At 43.7% G+C, this 21,524-nt stretch overlaps 1 protein-coding gene across 9 annotated transcripts in view; it reads right to left on the bottom strand.

Moving 5' to 3' along the window:
- bahcc1a (BAH domain and coiled-coil containing 1a) overlaps positions 1-21,524 on the bottom strand; it is an 84,479-nt gene that overhangs the window by 12,358 nt on the left and 50,597 nt on the right. For 5 of the 9 annotated variants that reach the window (XM_077497111.1, XM_077497129.1, XM_077497096.1 and 2 more), the window contains 11 exons: positions 11,664-11,789; positions 9,139-11,475; positions 8,400-8,514; positions 8,103-8,302; positions 7,861-8,022; positions 7,292-7,572; positions 6,844-7,189; positions 5,395-6,327; positions 3,204-3,373; positions 2,963-3,099; positions 2,774-2,884 (listed from right to left, as the gene is read on the bottom strand). In XM_077497111.1, the coding sequence (XP_077353237.1) occupies positions 2,774-2,884; positions 2,963-3,099; positions 3,204-3,373; positions 5,395-6,327; positions 6,844-7,189; positions 7,292-7,572; positions 7,861-8,022; positions 8,103-8,302; positions 8,400-8,514; positions 9,139-11,475; positions 11,664-11,789 (4,918 nt within the window). The remainder of the gene's footprint in view (positions 1-2,773; positions 2,885-2,962; positions 3,100-3,203; positions 3,374-5,394; positions 6,328-6,843; positions 7,190-7,291; positions 7,573-7,860; positions 8,023-8,102; positions 8,303-8,399; positions 8,515-9,138; positions 11,476-11,663; positions 11,790-21,524) is intronic. The other 4 variants (XM_077497163.1, XM_077497121.1, XM_077497146.1 and 1 more) reach the window with 2 other exon arrangements.

The following is a 21,524-nucleotide window of genomic DNA, read 5'->3' on the forward strand; positions in this document are numbered from 1 at the left end:
TAGTTGGAGGGCATCATATAGTGATATTGTTTTCAGTGGGGAAAAATGATATATCTCCAGTTGCATTTTCATATTATCTTGGATACTTTTACCAGCACGAAGCAGCATCCCAAGTCAACAACTTCAAATGCCCTTGACTAACCCCTCCTGGAAGCCTGTCCAGACCACACTGACAAGTGCCAGGCCATGCTCAAACAAAAGATTAACCTCCCCTCTCCTATTGTGTGCACAGCCTGTGAAATCTGTAACATTTACACAATAGACAAAGTTTGAATGCCAAAAGAAGAAAAAACAACAAAAAAAACAACAACAACAACAACCTATATATAGTGTATGTGCACTATTGCACTATACAATTCAGTAACCGATCTTTGGTGAAATCCATCCATTTAATTTCTGTATATCTTACGCTGTGAAGTGGAATCAAAAGACTACACTCTGGACCAGTCAATCACAGGGCGGTTGCGAAATGTGCATTGAGTGTGACTCACTCCTAAATTAGCTGTGTGAACCACAATACTACCTATGATAAAAGATCCTTTGTATATGTAATGATATACAAGAATAATCTATTGTCTCTTTGACTTTTATTTGGGGTTGAGTATTGCTCACATCCTCCATTTCGCATTTCGGAGACGCTATGTTATCAGTAACCAGATGGGCACAAGAATGGCAAATGCTTTTAAATCCATCCACTTTGAAACACGTTTCAATAATCCATCTCCACAAGCGGTCAAAATGTGATTTTATTTGATTTTTTGTAAAATTATGGCTGAGTAAGCAATCTCTGCATCTCATAATTGGAATGTGGCCTCAGCAATCCATAAGAGATGGTTGTTGTTGTGTAGTGGGGTCTGCCAAGAGACTGCCAGGAGACTGACAGTAAAGTGTGACTTGTGCGTAAGAATGATCCCACTGCAGGCTGTTGTCTGCCATTGAACATGGCAAGATGTACGACCTATACGTGGTCTTTCCTCGTGTGACTAATTGAGCCGCTGTCTAAGCTGATCACCTGATGTTATTACTACAATACGTATAAAGGACACCGGTGATCTAGCTTCAAACCCATTGCCTTCAGTCATGGTGCCCAAACATCACAACAAGCTATGACTCATAACACAACGGTGAGCAGCTAGTAGCTACCCCGTGCTACAGCTTGCAAAAGACCCAACAACCCCATGGCATGTTCGGTGGCAGCCACCCTGCCTCCAATGCACCTTGCTGCAGGGCCTTGGCCCTGTTACCCTTTCACTTGGGCGTCACTGTCACCCAGCATCAGCGTCCCCCTCCCCTGGCGTCAGCACTGGCCTGGTGAGGGGGCAGGGGCTACAAGGTTGAAACAAGAGTGGAGGTGACATTGCAGAAGGGCAGCTCAGGGGGCTGCTGTTGCCCGGAAAGCACAAGTAGAGCAGTGAAACAAAGAATTGAAACCTGACTGCATTCGGTTTCCCGATTCTTCTGCTTAAATGGAATTACACTATTTAGAATTTCCTGCATTTTCCCAAATGTAATGCTGATGTCTAAAGTCAAAGACCCTTTCTTCATATTGAATACTGTAGAGAGGTTTTGAAATTGTTATTTAGAAGATTTTTTAAGCCACACTTTCCCTTTAAACTCTTGTGGCAAACTTCAGCTTTACAGATATGTCTGCTGTGCGTCTATCACAACATAGTGGCTAGTATCAATCATACTTGTAGTCAACGTAATTCAGTTTTCTCATCTCATGTTTATTCTCTCAATTTTCACGCCAGCCATTTTTGGGGCACTGTTTATTTGAGCAGGGCACACGATGTAAAGAAATGCGGACCTATGTTTAACAGTAGACTTCTTCCTTTTCTATCGTCATCTTTTGCCTTGCCTCTTCAGTCAATCAATCTTTATTTGTATAGCATTTTTTTGTACAAAAAAAAAAAAAATGAAACTCAAAGTGCTTTAGATTGTTTAAAAACAAATCCTAAGGCCACGGGGAAAAAAAAAAATTAAGAAGAAGCGCATAAACAAACATTCAAAACAAATTATCCATGGCACCTAAAGCTCAGCACTGGGCAACCTAGTGATGAAAACGCCATCTCAGGGAGCCATCTGCGCCAGGAGAGGGCTGAAAGCTGCGGCCACAGACCCAACCCCAGCTTCTGCCGCAGAGGGCTCCTTCTAAGTAAACACTGGAAAACTAAAATTAGCAGACTATAATCATTTTTTAAGAACATAAGACCGAGCTAAAACTATAAAAAGAAAATACTAAAAGAATACAAAGAAGAAAGGAATAATAATAATATAAAATGCTAAATGTTCAACCATTTGCATACATGGTATTAAAACTAGAGCTAAGTACCAACACGCCATGACCATCATGTTATCCTTTGGGACCCACGTTGACCCTTTGGGCCTAAATGACAGTGGGGTGTCACATTCCTCGTACGGGGCAAGATTACCAGGGAATTCACAGTACTCTAATTACATGGCCTGACTATCAGCCCCCTTCACCCCTCTCCACCCCATGCGACTCCAACCAAGCATTACAAACACTCCAATAATGCCGTGGAGGTTGAAACCTAATGAGTAGAATTTGCAGGTATGTCCTAACATACATATTCTGCAAATAGCCATAAGCACAGCTGACACAGTTATGTTGTTTAAGAATTAACACCAATGTTGAGGATTACATGGGCTTTCTTGAATGCTTCATCTGACTCCTCCCTTTTCCTGTTTAATGCCAGTGAGAGGCACGCTCGTATGCAATAACTGTGAGAGAGATGGTCAGAATTATACGTACTTGACTTTTCTTTGGCCCTCAGATGACACTGAGCTTGTTGTGAGGATGGGTTTCTTCTTCCTGGGTCGTCCCGGTCCTCTTCGGGCTGGGCTACGTGGCGTTTCCTCTTTTCTGATTGAGCAGACGTCAGGATGATGTTGTCTGTAGTCTAAATGTGTATAAATGGTCGGAAAGGCGGATCACACTCACTGATGATCGTGTTTCCTCTGGAGTTTCGCCAGCTCCCTCTGCTTCTCTTTGTAGTGACGCTGAAGCTCGGCCAGCTTGACACGCATCTCAAGCTCAGGACCGTCCATCGTTTCCATACTGCCTTTAGCTTGGCACACCTGATAAGTTTTCATGGTCTCATTATTTTCTATTTTTTTTTATTTTTATAAACCCCCAAATAAGAGCTTTAGTCTGTGAACACTAGTTAAAAATGCATTCTTACTGGTTCATTGCGTGGTGTCCAACTGCATTTTCTACGCAAGTTGAAGGTCTTGCGGGCTGGACACTGTCTATCTGAACACGTAGTGTTGCCTGCCTGTGAACTCGTCTCCAGTGATCGGGCTGTCGCCAAAGTTGCAAGGCTGTGGAGGTCAAACATCAGCAACTCCTCCTCTGTTATGGAAGAAAAAAAAAAGATCTGATTGTTGCTCCATATTGAGACAAAAACCTATTTCATAAAGTGATCCTGCAAAATTGCTACATCAGAAGAAGCAGAATTTATATGCTTGTTAGACAGAATCCAGCGAGGTGCGATATTGCCACAACTATTCAAAATGGCACACCACAATCAGACAGACGTATGACTACGTAGCGGGAGTTGATGCCAGGGACGTATTTTCATATATTTTAAGCATCCAGCCATTCAATCCCAGGTATGTATTATATATTTCTTCATGCCACAGGTTAAAGGAGGGTCTGAAAATGGCTGGAACTGAATAAGTTAGAGGGTCTAACACTACACTACCTCAGAAGTTCAGGATCCTCCAAATTGTACATCCATACCTATCACTAATAACAGCTACATGGAAAAGACCAGTAGTAAGTTTAAAAAAAATAAAATAAACTACTTCTACGATACAGGTATCTCACTAAATTACTGCATTAGTCGTAACAAAAGCATTTCCACGCCTTTGACATCACACCGCAACTGTGAGCTATGACATAGCAATAGATCAACCCAAAGTGAGACTACAGATGTCGTACCACGTGGTGTGACACATAAAATACTTGTCAAAATGGTGACAAACAGAGCAGGAGAGTTTGGTCGAGTTAAAACGTAACACTCGAGTCCAGGGATAGAGTAATTACTTTATACACAGGTGATGTACTGCCTGCCTTTCGAAAGTGAACATTTTCCACCAGAGCCAAAGTGACCGTAAAGTTTTTTGCTTGTTTGTTTTTTTATGCAATTGAATTTGAAGGCCACACCTGCATATCAGTGAAGGCAAAAACTGGGGAAACATCGTATAGAGATTCTGATGTGTGTCTGGCCATCTGGACGGAGCTTTAAGCAAGGAGAGAAGATAGAAAACCACGAGATGATTGCATTGCGGCTTGCATGAAATTTGAAAGACTAATGAATTCTCTTGTTGTCGCTTGTTTGGGCACACGTTTTGATGGACTACTGCTGTGACTTTGAAACAACGTGCCGCTTCCCTAAGCTGTCAACGGTGCTCGCATCACAAGCGCATCACTGACTCAGGAATCAGTTTGTTTGTTTTTTTAAATAGAAGCCCCTTTTGGGAACTGTTAAATGCATTAGGCTGCCGTAGTAAACGCAAAACATGGTTTGCTTGAATGATATTAAAACAAAAACAAAAAAACTCGGCACTTTGGAAAACAAGGAAGCTTTTAAAGGCACTTTCAAACAATGGGTTCTAATTAGCAAGGCAATGCTCCAGGGTGCTGAAAACATTGACTGCTTTTGTGATTACACACTGGGTAGTATTGTGTATGGGGACGTGGTTGAACAATCACTGAGTTTCTTTCACTGTAAAATGGTGTGTATTAGTGTGCATACTTGTTACAATAGCAATCTGCTCAGTGTTGATACATTTACCTCGATGCCTTGTGGGGACAACAAGCAAATTTATGTGATGCAAGCTTTTACATTTTGTGTGAGGATGAGACAATTTGTTCGGGTGAAGAACAGTGCTAATGGTCATACATAAGGAGATCAATGTAAATGAAAGTCATCATCTGAAGTGATGGGAATCCATTTCCTTGTGAATGAAACCTACGCAAGTGCACGACTGCACGTGTGGCTCGAACAGTATCCCTCCCCAAGAAAGGATATATGGGAAAGAGACACCCTCTCTTACAGTGTTCAACCCTGTCCTACTACTTTCTTCTCTCTCCCTCCAGAGGCCTTTGCATCGTGAGAGCAACGTTTTAGGAAATAAAACTGCCTTTAGTGCACCAATGAAAGAAACAGCAAGCAGGCACACAGAGGACTTCCCGAGGGAGATTTCACCAGAGGCTCTAGAGATGGAGAAGAAGAGAAAAGAATCGAGGAGGGAGCACACAGCAACAGAGGCTAACCCTGAGGGGGAAGTGGGAGGTGGTCTCAGTGGGAAAAGAGTAGTCTACTGATTGGAGTGTGTTAATGGCTACAAGAAAAAGGGCTTCCTTACCTTGGCTTTCTCCACTGCTATGCCTTTTCTGTTGTAGCTCCAGGTCAGCCACCTCACTGAGAAGCTCCATTCCCTGGCAGGGGTTGGCCTGCGATGGGGCGACTGATGGAGTGCTGAAAGGAAGCAAGGGAAACGGGGGTACGTCTGTGCAGAAAGCTGCAGCAATGAGCAGCTCAAGGCTCCAGTAGCAGGGCACAAGAGCTTTGTGGGATTCAGCAGTATTTGCGTGGCTTGGGCTGGGGACGGATGCCGCCGTAGGGGAAAGACACGCCAGATCCAAAGAGGCGTTGTCGGCGGCCAACTTGTTCCCCTGCTGCTGATGCTGCTTGTTGTTTACTTCTTCCTTGGATGCACACTGCTCCTCAAGGATTGGTGGAGTTGCATGGTTAAGCTCCGCGATGGTGCCCAATACTGTCTTCTGCTCTTCTGACACATGCTCCACCTGGCTCTCCTCGCCCATCGTCTCATCATCATCCTCCAAGGTGATGACAGTCTCTGACCTTTCAAGTTCATCCGTGCACAAGGGCAATGGACAGGAAGCAGCCTCACACACTGGGCTGTCAGCAGGGGGGCAGACAAGCACCTCTTCCTCAGCAGCACCCTGCGTCTCCACCTCATTCTCCCTTGATACATAGTTAGCTACTATAACCACTCCTGCCTCCACCTCCTCCCTTTGGTTCAAGACTCCTTCGATGATACTCCCCTCATCTCCCTGCTCCACTTCCTTAGTTGAAAGTGGCTCCGGAAGAGGTCTGACCACCGCTTGGCAGTCCAGCCCCTCCCCGAGGCTCGAAAGAGGCTGGGGGGCATGCTCAGAGGGCTCAGATTGGATGGCTTCCAGGTCAGCTGGCTCTGCAAGTTGAATATCCTGGGGAGAAGGCCCGCTCCTGTAGCCTATCGTGACAGCAGAGTATGTGTATCCAGGTGGCAAGTCTTAGGGGAGAAAGAGATTTCAATTACTTCAGTAACTACGCCAAGAAGGTTATAATCTCATGAGATTATTTGTGAGTGAACAATGTTATGCAGAAACTAAAAATTCCACACGTTTCAATGCAGTGATTCATGAACCAAACAAAAACCCTTTACATTTTTGAACTGGACCTGGATACATTCAGGAAATATTAATATCGCTTGGTGGACAATGTAATCCCGATCCAAATAAGAATTGGTTGGCCTTGATGGAGGTTTGCACTAAACGGAATCACACATTTGCAACTGATAAATGAAAAATAATATGGCATCTATCTAAATATGAAATTTACCACAGCTGTAATGCGGTCGGAAAAAAAGCCTCACAGCTATTTTTTAAGTGCTTAAAAAGTGCTTGAATTCGACCTTGTAAAAGATGATGTTAGTCTCACTTCAAATACTGCATGCACTAATGACTTATGTTGTAAATCTTTTTGACACTTCATACTTTTTTAATTGAAATGATTCTGCTACGCTTACCAGGCTCCAAAGATTCAGGGTAATCTTGCGGGTGCTGGCCCTCCCCTCTCTTATCCTGTGGTTCTGCCCCCTTTGGCATCTGGGATGAGGCTGAACTAATGGTAGGAGAGTGGGGTGCTGTAACAGCGGGGCTTGGAGCGGGGCATGGTGTTGAGGGAGTGCTTTTGGGATGTGGGCGCATTGAAGGGGACTGGCAACAAGGGGACAAGTGAGCAGTGCAGGCTCCTGGGGGCGAGGTGTTCCTTTGAGGGGGGTTGTAAGAGTAGGGCTTGGATGGTTTTGATGTCCTAGATTTTGGGATAAGTTCTTCCAGGTCAACAGAGGCTTCATCTGCCCTCTTCTGCATCTATTGGGGGTTAAGACAAGACATTAGAAAAGGCTTAAACTAATTATTTGCTGCCAGTTGAGTTTTCAGTGTGTTACACGAATCAAATAATGTGTTGCTTACAGTCACCTGTGCATTGTGGGGGACTTGGTGTTGCATAGCCATGCCATGCACATCTTTGTGCTGCTGCTGCTGTGGCTGCTGTGGTTGATGAGGCTGTGCATGCGTTTGCTGTGACTGGTGGCTTTGGTGCTGATGCTGGAGCTGTTGATGCTGTTGGAGAGCGTACAGCTCCTGTTGCCGTAGAAACTGGGATCGAGAGTACATGGTGGGATGCTGCATGTGGGAGGCTGGGCCCCGGGCGCTGTACACTGGGGGCCAAAGCCCTGGCTGTTCCATCACATCTAATGAAAGCAGATGAATGAGACAAATAGGGGTTCTTAAACTAAAAAGACAAACCCAACCATCACATTCAATATCTGCTTCCCACACATAATGTATTTACTCTACCAGTGTTAACCAGTATATTACTCTTGGTTTGATTTATGTTAAGTGAAACTGGACTTTAAGCAGATTCTGTTTCAAGATGGACTGAAGGTCAACATGTAAATGTGTGTGCTATATCTTGCTGAGTCAGACAGAGATGAAAGGGCTATTTTTCTATGAGCTTGGTGGGCCTCATTAGGTCATACCGATGTGATGGGGTGCAGGATGGGTGGGGCCATCCGTGGGCAGGACCACCAACTGGCCAGACGGATCCTGAGGCAGAGGCAGGACGGGTTGGAGAGGTCCTGGCATGGCTGCGGAGAAACCAGGGGGAAGATTCTGGTGCAGGGCTGTATGACCTAAACCTGCTTTAAATAAAGGACGGTGACGCTGTATCAAATCAATCCCCAATTCCTGGAATGAACTCTACAACAGGTTGGGATTTTACCATAAGAGTGTCCTGTCATCCAAAGGGATGGGCTTCCAGTTCTTGGCATCCAATGGTGATGAGCAGAATGTGCAGCAGGGTCTGCTAATTGGCCAGATTGGAGGGAAGTCCCGCCTGGGACCATGAGATGAGAAGTGAGGTCCCCGTGACAGCTGTTGGAGGGATGAATCCTTGAAAATTCCACCCTTTCCTTATTATCCCTATGTCAGAATATCCAGAAAAGGCAAACATAGGGGATCACAAATCATAGAACAATACAAACTTCATTTGTAAAATAAATAACTCAAAGTGGTTTACCTGATATATGCATCTCGATCCCTGTCCAAACACGTCAGACCTATCTGTTCCCCACTCATCATTTTCCTCTCCTGCTCAGTAGTTGGATCAGAGGGATACATGGTGTGGGTTGGTCCTGTGAGACAAACATTAGCTTACAATTAACTAGCTCTGTTCAGCCTTGTGTGGCTGTCAAGGATCCATTCCCTTGTGGCTCCCCTATTCTCAAACAGTCACGTAACCCACAAGAGACTTGGCACACTAATACTTCCATGCAAGACTATTCCAGCCAATCAGCAGCAGGGGGAGTTGTGCACAGCATCTGTGGCTTTTTCAAAGACTGATGCTATACTTTTGACTGCAATTTAGATGTAAATTAGATGTAATATTTTCTTTCCAGCTGTTCCACTCGCTTTTCTTCCATTTGGAACTACCGGCTTTGCTTGTATACAATCCCTATATAAATGATGTTAGTATGAACGATTGTAGCTTGAAATGTTTCTAATTGCTGGTTTTGCAAGGCTCCATATGAGCTATTTGGAAGATGAATGTCTGTCTCAAGTTGTTAGCCTACAACCACAATGGGAGAATATGAAAAAACATGAAATCTCATAAAAGCTATTCAAGCTAAAATGTACTAATGGCGGAGAGGCCCAACGCAGATGCAACTGAGTGAGTGTAGTGTAATCTAAGATAATACCAGGTTGAAAATATCTTTTTTTGTTTGTCTAATAATTAAGGAGTTGTCGTTTGACTGTACCTTTCACGGTGGTATGCACCCTGCCATGTCTGCTGCTGGAATGACCGTCTGTCGAACGGCATGATGGTTCCCTTTGTCTTGCCACGGCCACTGCAATTCCAACCGGCGGCTGCCGCACCTCGCCCTCCCCGTGGCCTGCTTCCCCGATATCCCGATGTCGTCCACTGTAATCGGGACGGTCGTTGTCATTGACTGGGCCCTTCCTTGACGGTAGAGGCTGTTTGTTGATCTGAAGGGCGCAGCTTCCCCCAGCAGGCCCTGATTTCAAACTCCCAAGACCGCCAAAGGGGTTTTTTTGAGAGAGGAGCTGCGGCTGTTGCTGGTTGCTATACTTAAGCAAGCTTTTCATGGCACTGCTCTCTCCCCGAGTTGAGCCTTGAGGCTCAGGTTGTTGCTGTGGTTGCTGCTGTTGCTGGCTGACCGGAGGTGCAGGCGTCGGCTGAGGAGGCGGATTCATTCTCTGCTGCTGCTGCTGTGAATGTTGCATAGTACTGCTTCCTAACTCCATGTAGGACTTTCTCTGTTCCTCCTCATTGTGTGGCATGTGGTGAGAGGGTCTCATTGCCCATTGCGGCACAGGGGGCTGCTGATGGTGCTGCTGCCCACTGTTGCCGCTGTAACCATAAGTGGACATTTCTATTTTTCGTTTCATCTCCTGCACCGTCCCCTGGTTCAGGTCACCGGGAGAGGGAGCATCTGGGCCAGGTCGTCCATGCTGCTGGTGGCGAATCCTGGCTACTTTTTGCCCATCTCTCTGTAAGGAGCAGCTACCACCAGAAGCGCTATGTTGGCTCATGGTTTTGTTTCCAAGTGGGGAGGAATTTGTTGGGGGTCCTGGATGGGAACAGTCTCTGTAAGGAGATGTGTTGACCGAATGCGGAACAGAGTGTCCAGTCTTGGGTCCCTGGGGCAGTGAGGATCTGAACATGTCCATGTCAACAGCGTTGTTTACACACTCAACACTGCGTGAGCGTGCAACCTGGTGCTGCTTCTGGGGTTGGGGAGGTTGTTGTTGTGGTTGCTGTTGAATAGGTGGCGGAAGCTGAGAGACTTGCAAATGGTGGTGGTGGGACTGCATCCAGTCTGGAGCCTTCTCTGTCTTTCTGTACGCGAGCTGTTGCTGCTGCTGCTGCTGTTGCTGCTGTTGTTGTTGTTGCTGTTGCTGCTGCTGCTGCTGCTGCTGTTTTCTATGCCAACCACTGTGGTGACCACCACCTGCATTTTTGTCCATATTTTTGTCCTTGGTATTTCCACCTCCACTGCCTACAATCTGGCAGTCGGGGTTCCCAAGCTGGAATGGCCCACCATGCTTCTCCCCTGCATCTGCCACAGATGGCACAAATGTAGGCCCTGTGACTTTAGGTTCACGCCCTGCATTTGCTTGCCCCCTGTCGTGTGAAGTGGGGTTACCTAGTGGGCCAGGAGGAGGTGGACAGAAGAATTCCGGGTGGTGGTGAGCATGGTGGGGAGGATGTGGATGGTGAGGGTGGCTTGGGTGAAGCTGAAGGCAGTGGAAGCCTCCTGGGTGTGCGTGAGTATGGGGGTGGGTGTGCGGGTGTGGATGGGGGTGTGCCCCTCCAGTAGCACCCAATTGTAAGGGTGGGGGCATGGAGTAAGACAAAGAGTGGTGGAGTGGCGCCTGACCCCTTTCTAGGCAGTCTGAGGGTTGTTCACTAATCCGCATCTCCCCACTTATCCCTTCTTTGGTGCAGCGGCTATTCCCACTAGAGCCCATATGTCTGCCATGACTGTTCCCTCCACCTACAATAGTTCCCAGGGGTGTGCCCTCCCCTCCACAGCTGGACATGGACGTCTTAGGCCCAGCCACATTTCCTGTCTCACCATTTTGCATCTTGCCATTGTGCAAGCAAGCACTCAATGGCTTGCCCATAATTTGTGGGTCTTTGCTGTATTCCATCGGGAGTGACACCTTGTGCCTCTCCAGGGCCCTGCTGTTGACCTCCTCCAGGGGCAGTGGATGCTGGGGATAGTGCGGGTTCTGCTGATGGGAGTGGGAATGGTGGTGATGGTGGTGTGTGGGCAGGGCAGACTGGTGGCTGTGGTGCTGTGGCTGCTGCTGCTGTTGGTGTTGCTGTTGTTGTCGTTCCTTTGCTTCCTGTTTGCTATTTGACCTCTCCTTGTCTTTGACAGGTCCAACTCCTCTCTCCACAGTTCCCTCTTTTGAAATTTTAAGCAGACTTGCTCCACCACCTGGATCTCTTTCTCTGCTGCAAGGCCCCTGGGAGAGTCCTGAGCTTGCCCTGGACATCGGTGGTAGACTGTGATTAGTTGAGATGAGAGGTGGCTGCGATGGTAGACCTCGAATGTAGAAGTTCTCTGAAGAGAGCAAAGACAAACCAAAGGACAAAGAGATTTCATAGAATTACATTATTCATCTCTCTGATCATGTCCCTGGGCATTCTTTTATAAATACTCATGTCAGATTATACCATGCAATGTTTTATAGATTCAATTTACTTATTAATTCTGTCTGATTAAATTCTAATCATTTGCGCCTCCCTCACCTTTTTGCGTGTCATAGAAACGGTGTTGACCATAGAGAACACCACCGTTGGCATGGTGATCCAAGTGGCTCATAGGAAGAAAAGTGTGGGCCAGACTCCCTGAGAATCGAGGATACCCTGCAGCGGCTGAAATAGATAGCAGATAAGACAGGGCAATAAGCACCATGATGCAGTTATCCACACAAACTCTACATAATCCTCCAGGTCCCATGCAGCTGGTGGTGTTCATACGCAAATAAGTAGTGGCTCCGCCTGTCATGTTTGCCTTTCCCGCTTGAATTTAGAATACAGACAATACACGATAAGCTCAGGCTTGAGGATGATTGTGATGTCTCTCCAACATATGGCTATTTGTCTTTCATTCCCCCAGAAACATCCGTGACACCTTTCTCCATCTGATTGGAAGGATTTCATGTTCTGTTTGCTGCCATACACTGACCTGTACCATCTCTTATATTATATCAATGTGATCTTTCTTTGGCTATGCCCTTGAGGGTCTTGAATCCACTAAAGTTTAAACAAAGGCAACTGGACTGAGACTGTTACCATTTAAAAAAAAAAAAAAAAAAAAGTTCTTCAATTTGGAATTTCCATTGGGCAAATACTGACAATGCTGTTGATTAAAAAAAACAAAAACAAACAAACAAAAAAAACTCTCAACAGACACTTGGGAACAAAACCCACAAAGTTCCTTCTGAACAGGGTGAAACGCAAACCCCACCAATTCCCTCCCGCCACATCTTTATAAGGAGAAGTCAGGTTGTCTCAGTCTAAGGTTTGGGAATTACCAAGAACATGTTGACTGAAAATCTTCAGATGTCGACCTGCGATAGTCTGTCAAATATCTCTTGCTGTACTATTAAAGATGTTGTTGGTAAGAGGACACTGAAAACATGGATTGACAGGTAAGATCGTCACAATGTTAAGGCATTGCACCATCCTCATCTAAAAACAGAACACACAGGTATATGGTGGATGGAAGGAGGGGGAGAATGAGGAAGAAGGCGGTGAACGGGGAGGGAAATGATGGTTGTACAAGCTAAATGAAAGACAGATGTATTTGTGTTGGCAAGTGTGCGGCCTGATCCTGGAAAGCGCAGATGCAGTTCACTTAGCTTTGTACATGTGCGGTGGCGTTCTTTTTTTTATTTTTTATTATTTAATTTTTTTTTCTTCTGTTCCCCTAAGCAGCGTTAGATGTCTCACTTTTAGCTCTTGGAACAATGGGGACGGTGATCGTAGTGGCTTTGAAAAGGGAGGAGTGTTGTGGTGGGCTAAATGACCTCACCTCCGAGCAGCCTCTGTTGCCCTCCCATCTTAATTAATGAAATGCGCAGAGAGGGCAAACAGGCCTACAATAACACAGAGGGGATGCTTTCCACAGAGGGCACCAGGGTGATAATTACACACAGTAGCCTCACTTTCTTTCACCTCTTTTTTTTCCACCACTCTTACTCTTTTCTCGCATCCCCATTTGTCTCGTTTTCCATCTTCGCTGTCATGATTAATAAGCACACAAATTTATGCCAATTCTTCTCCAGAAGAAGGAGGGGGAATCCTTTTGTTGAAGGGAGAGAAATACAGAGAGAGCTATTTGGCGAGTCTTTATCCAAGCTGGGAGAGGGGCTTTTTTCAGTTTTTTTTTTTTTGTTTTGTTTTTTTTGAGAGAGAGAGAGAGAGAGAGAGAGTGAGTGTGACGATTGATGGCGTAATCCCTTTTCACAGCGTGGTCTGGCTGTGCCCGATAATGCCAGCCTGCTCAATTTCAGCATGCCCTCCACTGGGGCGGCAAGCGTGTGGGGAGGGGGTCTGCTGGGCACGGTGTCGCTCATTCAGCCATTAATCTGGCCAGGACAAGGGAAGATGCTGCCGCGGCTGCTGCTCTTGCTGCAGGCGACGCAAGAAGGGTGTTAGCGCTGTCTGCTGACTGCACAGCGGCTTTGCTTTCTTTCTCTCCCTCCACAATAAACAAGTCAGCAGCCACAGAGGGGATTTCGCTAAGCGTGCCCTCGTTTTCAACGGGCAGAGCAGGAGGCAGAACTAACAGAGCCCGGGGAGGGCATCTCCAGACATTCTAAAGGTATTTCTCACAGCTTGGTGGCTTGAGAGAAACTGAATGACGAGGACATAGCAGGGAACAGTGAACGACGAACAAATGTGGAGGAAGATTAGGGCCATGTATAAGTTCTTGCTTGCTTTTAATTTGTGTTATATTTCTTTTTAATAATGGAGGACTTAATTATCCTTAATCCTTAAAAATACAATTTTTCTTCTGTGGAAGCAGCTGACAAGCAAGAAAATGGTGACTGTCGACATTTTCACTTTGTTAGTTTGCATTCATAAAGTGTACTTGAAGCCAGCTCTATATACAGTGGATCCTCAACAAACGAGGGCCCCGGCCCCCGACTTGTGCATTCTTCAAGATATGTGCGGTACAAGTGATTTTAAAGTAATCCACAGGTCTAGTTAAGGTGGAACCTCAGTAAATCAAAGTAAAGTCCATTTATAAAAGATGCTAATAAATTTTAGCTTTTATAAAGGTAAAGTACTCTGATAAGCAGTGGAACCATCCATCCCTTTTCTCAACCGCTTGTCCTCACCAGGGTCATAGGCACGCTGGGTCCCATCCTAGCTGACTTGTGTGCGAGAGGTGGGGTACACCCTAAACTGGTCACCAGACAATCGCAGCAGTACAACCATAAAGCTTGATTGCTTATGTATAGTGGAACCATAAAAGTTGATCATCAAAATACAGTGCAACTATAAAAGCCGATTGTTGATATACAAACACAATCTGCTCTGGGATGCTGGTTGACCTCCAATTTGTTTACATTGCAAAATAATGTTACAACATAGGAAACAATAGAAAGTGAAAGAATAACCTCTCGAGTAAACTTGTTGCCATTATAACCTTTTAGTAACCCACACAATTGTGAAAAATAGTTTGTGTGAGATTTGAAGCATATTTCACTGAGATTTTGGTCCATTGGGGCCTTCGACTTTTAAGTTTCTACTATTCTCTCTGGGGTAATTGCGTGTCAAATCATCCAGTGGGATGCAATGAATATTTAATGAACATTCATTTCTCAGTGACTATAGTACTCAATGAATATTGGACTTTGACTCTTTATTACTGCAAAACAAAACTATTCAAACGTGAAAGATTACAGTTCATGAAAACCTGTTGAAGTCATGTGAGCCACAAGGTCAATTTCAAGGACAACTAAAACAAAAGGCTAACAGGGTACCAAAATATGCTGGCTTCCCTTTCCAGCGATGCTTGTTTTAAGAAGATTGACCCAGTAGTTCCTGAGATATCAGGGTTCAAAGGAAGGTAGCCACGCCCCCTTTTTCCAGAAAATGTCCAAAATATATGAGCAGGCCGTAGCTCCCAAACCCCTGCTCCGATTGACCTAACATTTGAGATTTTGTGTTGTGCCATCACTATTAACAAGTATAACAAGTTTCATTACAATTAACATATGCCTGGTTCAAATTTTCAGTTTTTTTTATGGGGTGATTTAGCATGGAATGACCCTCTATTTACTTGTGCCACTAACAGCAAGATGTTTGAGGAAATCATCAAATGCGGCGAGGAGGAGCGTGCCGGGCCGCCCGTCAGCTCAGCTAATTGAGAAAAAGTGACAGAAGCATCAAGACACAGAAAGGGAGGAGAGGAGATAAAAAATGTTTGGCAGAGGAGGGGCAACACGGCAGTGCATCTCTCCAGGTCTGACTAATTGAAAGGAAGGGATGCAAACCAGCTCGGCAGAGTGGGAAAATTAAAGAGGCAGCAGAGGAACAGCGGCGACTTGGGGAGTGAGGGAAGGTTGACGTTTTAAATCCCACAAAAGGATTGAAAGCCAGCAACTGCTCACAGACGGGAAAGATGGACAACTGAAGATAGGCTTGGAAAAGCGAAACCAACCAAAGTGGATTAGACAGGTGTGTTGAACTTGAGCCAATGGAGTGTGTATCCGTGAAAAGTATGGCGCTCAGATTATTGCTGGCAAAAACAAAGAGGTCGTTTGGATCCAATCCAGCTGGCCTGAAGCCTGCAAGGAACCCTGGATTTTGCCTTTGAGTTGATTGTCAAACTGAATCGTTGAAAAGCACATGTATTGCTTTGTTTTGAGCCACAGATTTGGTTGTGTGCGTTTCTTCTATACAACTTTTACATTTGTACTTAAAGTGCAAAGAATAAAAACATAAACAGTGCAAAACCGCTTCCATGCATGGATTAGGATGGAAAACGTGGTGAATAAATCATGACATCAGCCCTTTAGCGTTTTCCGTACTGAAGGGGAGAAAAAGAAACTGATGGCAAACAAAAAGAATATCAGATCTGAATGGACTGAATGTGAAACTAATTCATGCAGTAAATTTAAATGATTTATTTTGCTGGCTGCTTATTCATAATTGTTCCCATATTTGTCATCGTTGTGGCTGTTTTTTATTATTATTTTTTAATTAATATAGCAATCTCTTTTACAATGAGCTTGTGCCAGCGATTGGCCGACGACCAGTCCGGGGAGTACCCCGCCTTTTGCCCAAAGTCAACTGGGAAAGGCTCCCGCGTACACGCGACATTAATGAGGACAAGCGCTATTTAAAAAAAAAAAAAAAATGGATGGATGAATATCCGCGCCTGACACCCTGGCGAACTAATGTGACTTTTCCCAGGTTTTTGTGCCGTAGCAAGTAACGTAGTACCAGGCGGAGTAATGTTGGCAAGGGAATAGCCGCAGTCAGTCTAACACCCGAGATTCACCCACCCTTAACCCTTTTGTGTTGAAAGCAATTGTCACATGTCATTGTCTGAATGCTGTACCTGAAACTGCAATTGGTGACCGGTAAACCTTTACTATGAACACGGCAGTGTCCCACTTCAGGGAGTTCTAGCAGGATGATGTAATAAGCCTTTGAGAAAGGGGCGAATACATTTAGGCCCTGCTTCAGGAAAGCAGCATGAAATGGGTCAAGTAACTAACAACACTCCTCAGTTATCCGTGTTGCTACAGAAGTTGTAATGATATAGTTTCAAATGGATTACTGCGAACCAACGAAACATATTTTGGACATTTGCAATCATTTCCAGCAGAACATTAACCATCCGTCTGAATACTGCATACTCAAATCTCGTTTCAATGCCGTATCATATTGCGCTGAATATCATCACCACCAGAGGAGTGTCATATTGTGACTGTTGCTCAATTTCCCATAGTGCCACGTTAGTCTTCTTCAAAACTACTTGACTTAATCAACAGCACCTCTGGTGGTTACAGCTAAGTAATATTTTTTTTTCTGACTTGTGAGCAAACATTTGATGTACGAGCACTGCATGGTGGCACTGACTGACCTCACAACAAGCATCAGTTTGACAGATAGTGAAAAAATCTAAAATGAGCTTTCAAGTCATTCTTTGCCAATCCCAAGTTCAAGTTGACAGTGAAACTAAACAATGACAATTACAAGTTGTGTATTAAAAAGAACTACATAACTTTTACTTTAAAGTTTACTAGCTTAATGGTAAAACAGATTGGGGAACACAATAAATGGGATAATGAATAGCATTTATTTATTTTGTTGTTGTTGAAGCAACAGATATTTAAAGACAAAACAGACAATACAGTATAACAATCTTGCAAACAAAATCCTGTGAGTTTCCATGTTTCTCTTTGTCTGTATTCGACTGCCTCCAACAGGCGAAGGTAAGCACGCCAGAAGGAGCAGCACAATGCCAATGGAATTGAAGCAAATAATGTGACAGAAATTGTGTAATGTCTTTACATTGAATTATGTTATTAGTACTTACTACTTTCCTGAGACGAGTGATTCCATCATTTTTTACCAGGGGTTGTTGTACATGTAAATATCACAAACGATCAGCTAAACTTAACCGTGCCTGCCAAAATCGCGATCATGATTAAAACTCAATTAATCGTGCAGCCCTAACGTCAAGGGCCTACAGCATCTCTGAAATCTTAACCTTGTTATTGTGTGTAACTGCCAGCTTGTTTTCACGGATCTGATACTCATACTTTGTCACCTTGTCGCCTCATCAGACTCTCTTAACGATTCTAAGCAAGATTCACTCATTCCACAGTTCGGGTAATGCCTAACTGTTTAATAATTTGAAAAGTAATAGTACTCTGGCCTTTTTTGGGTGGGCGGGGGTACCCCTGATGTGAACACTAGCAATGAATCAAGTGTTTTGAGGTGCTCTCGCTATAAATGAAACAGTCTGCTGCATGTTGAGAACGATCACAGGCCAAACTGGGCTGCTCTCACTATTTCTTTATTTACGTACTTGACAACCACAAGAAAGCAGCTGATGTCACAGTCCACAAGCATATTTTATCGGCTGCAAAACCCCGCAAGCCAACTTATGATTGGAGCTACGTACGGTTTGAGCAATTGCGACCAAAAAAAGATAAAGTTTATGTCATGTGTTCCATCTTGAATCACAAATTGGCTCAAATTCAACAGAGACTCGACGCCTGTTTGGCAATTTTTCTATCGGCCAAAGCAACCCACGTGCAGACATGTTCATAATTTTGTCATCTTTTATGAATCCTGGGTGCATTCCACATTTAAAACTCACAAATATTCCATATTGTATAACTTTATTTTTTTGTGGCTCAGCAGGGGTGGCACCATAGCGACATTTTGACATTAATGTTTTTAATAAAGAGTCGATAAATCCATGCAAAAAAGGGGGGGTTCAAAACAGTTTTCTCATGCACATCTGCACTTAATGAAATTCTATAACAAAAAAGATCCAGTCATTATTATTGAAGTGACACCAACAGCAGTGCCTTGCATGCTTGACAGTAGGGGTCCTGCCGATACCCAGAGAAAGGAGGTGCGATTGTGTGCTAATTGTTCTGCTCGTTTTGATGACGTGCTTTTTATGCAAAACATGCAAAAAGACAATATGCAATTATCTTGAGGAGAGAACAGCTGAATGTGGCTGATGAACAGTCTGGATTCAATCATACACTTAGTGCGTTATATGCTATTAAACTGCAATACAGATAATGGCCTCCATTGCCTACCGAGTAATAATCCCGCTCGTAATCACCTCCATTACTTTTATTAGGCTTGGCATTATCATCATCACTCTTATTAATATTAGTCTTCTTTTCCACAAGAATCAAATATCTTGGACAATCAAACAGTGGAAAAAAACACTCAAGTTCACCATTTCAGTTTTGAGAGAAAATACTTTGGATGGTACGAATGCTCTGGCTAAGCATTCGCTACGGAGCTTAACTACAGTATCAGCACAATGTTTGAATACACACAACACTTGCGTATTCAGAAAGGAAGTGTACTGTATTTAAATGTTAGAATCCTTGTAATAGTACATACATATAAAATATTTCCGTACATACAAATGCATTGGGAAAGTGAATAAAAAAAAAAAAACACATCTCTTTAATTTTAAACATCAGTCCTGTAAGATACAAAAATGCTGGAAGATTTTGCTTTCTTGTGAATCATTGAACCAATATTTAGTCAAAGTGTTGCAATTTCTGAGAATAGCAGCATGGTGATTAGCATGTTGTGGAATTAGCGTGCGTTGGTTTTCACCTGGTATTCCAGCTTTTTTCTTTATGCATGCTAGGTTAATCATGACTAGGGTTGCCAACTGTCCCGTATTAGCCAGGACTTCCAGTATTTTGGGCTAAATTGTTATGTCCCGTACGGGACCTCTAAAGTCCTGTAAAATAATGCTCAATTCTTACACGAAATGCAGCTAACGGCATCTTTGCCATTTTTGGACCACGGCGGCTCCCGTAGGTTGACAAGTGACAAGGAAGTTGCTCGTAGCCAATAAAATGAGTCGCTGGGGGTCACGTGAAGTAAACTTCCTTTCACGTTTGAGATTGACAGCTAAAGTTAGCCAATGGTAATCGTGATGGGAGGTGGGGGCGGTCAGACGCGGGTCCTTTGACATACGAATCTACTTCCGCGGTAGCCAGAACGTGCTCGCCCGCCTGCCGAATTACCACGGATGTCATTTTTATGTAGCAAGCTGGGTCTGCCGTTGCCTTTTTGTGGATTAAAACAAATGTGATGCAAAGCGACGTATTGCAATGGGAGCCGCCAACACGTCTCGTCCAGGCTGACACATCGCTGGAATTCCTGTGAGTCCTCACGTTATAATGTTCACTCGATCACATGTTCAAGTGAGTGGGAAAACTTTTATTTTAATCAATCAAGCCACACACACACACACACAACACATGCGTGCGCAATTTGTTGAACATCACAGACAGTGATACTGTTATTTTTGGGGTGTGATTATGTGGACTCAAATGCGAGGAAGCAGGGTAAGGCGGCAGAGAGGTCCAAACGGGATTTTAATGAACAAAAAGCTTGTGTTGCCACACCTATAGTACAGTGCGTTATGTACCGTTGTACCAATAGGTATGAAAATTGTGGGAGAAACCCTAAATGCGGATTTCATTAGTAAGAATGTGAATATAAATTTTCTTTCGTAATATATTTTTCCAGCTGCTACTCCAAGATTGGTCTGCATCATCATGTTGTCAGAAACGTCAAAAATTAAATGAATGCAAAGCACACATGAAAAAACAATCGCAGTGAAATATAAACCTAACTTCTGCAAGTCACCATTCACGATACTGAATATACTCTGAATGCAACCATTCAGAGTAAACAATGAAGTTGCTAGGCTCTCATTATCCCATGCAGGGATCCTGGCATAAAATACTCACAGATTTTCGGTGAAAAAAATAACAGCATTCAGGCATATATATATGTATATATATATATATATATATATATATATATATATATATTAGTGCTGTCTGTCAAACAATGAAAATTTTTAATCTGATTAATCACACTTCTAAAATGTGATTAATCACGATTAATCAGCTAAATTACTCGCGTATTTGCGTAATATAAAATAAATACAAAATACCGTAATATTTTGACATTAACGCATTTTATGATCTGAACGTCATTTGCAAACATTGATTAAATGCATGTACGCAATTGCATGCATGCGTGTATTGCTCAAAACGTAACAGCATCATAACAATTGGGTGCAATTCAGCAATTAATTAAACGCAAATTACTTTTGTTTTATCTAAAGCCCGTCGGGGTGTTTTTGAAAGCGAAATTTACCACCGAGCACACCAACTGGAGTCACCCCGCTCATTTTGGAACAAGAGGCGTAGGAAATGCCGTGCATTGACCTAATCACTGACCTGCGCAGCCTTCAATGTAACCATCCGCGGTTACGTTCAAGGCTCAAGTGCGGTCCAAAAAAATAGTGCGATTAGTCTGCGTTAATACGTGATTAATTTAACTTTTTCCTGTGATTAATTAATCTATTAACGCTTTAACTTTGACAGCCCTAATATATATATATATATATATATATATATATATATATATATATATATATATATATATATATATATATATATATATATATATATATATATATATGTATATGCACCTGTCCCTTATTTTGGGATGAGAAAGTTGGCAACCCTAATCATGACTCTAAATTGACCTAATGGTATATACTCTACCGACCTATCGCAATAACACTTGTTGATGATATCATCGTATCTACTCTGTCGAAATGTCTTCATGCACATTTGACTACAGAGCTGGAGTTGCCAGCCTTAAATACGTCGCACCCATCCTCCCTGCCATCCCAGGTGCTCGTGAACTACCTGTGGTATGCTAGCCGCTAAGCTAACTTGCGCCGCACCAGCTTTGAGCTGTACACTAAACACTGTCCTTCCACAGTGCGGAGCCGCTTCTCTAAATGGCTAATCCACGATTCCGTGGTAGCGAATAAGCTACACTTCT

This window comes from Festucalex cinctus, chromosome 1, assembly GCF_051991245.1.
Source record: "Festucalex cinctus isolate MCC-2025b chromosome 1, RoL_Fcin_1.0, whole genome shotgun sequence".
NCBI lineage: Eukaryota > Metazoa > Chordata > Actinopteri > Syngnathiformes > Syngnathidae > Festucalex > Festucalex cinctus.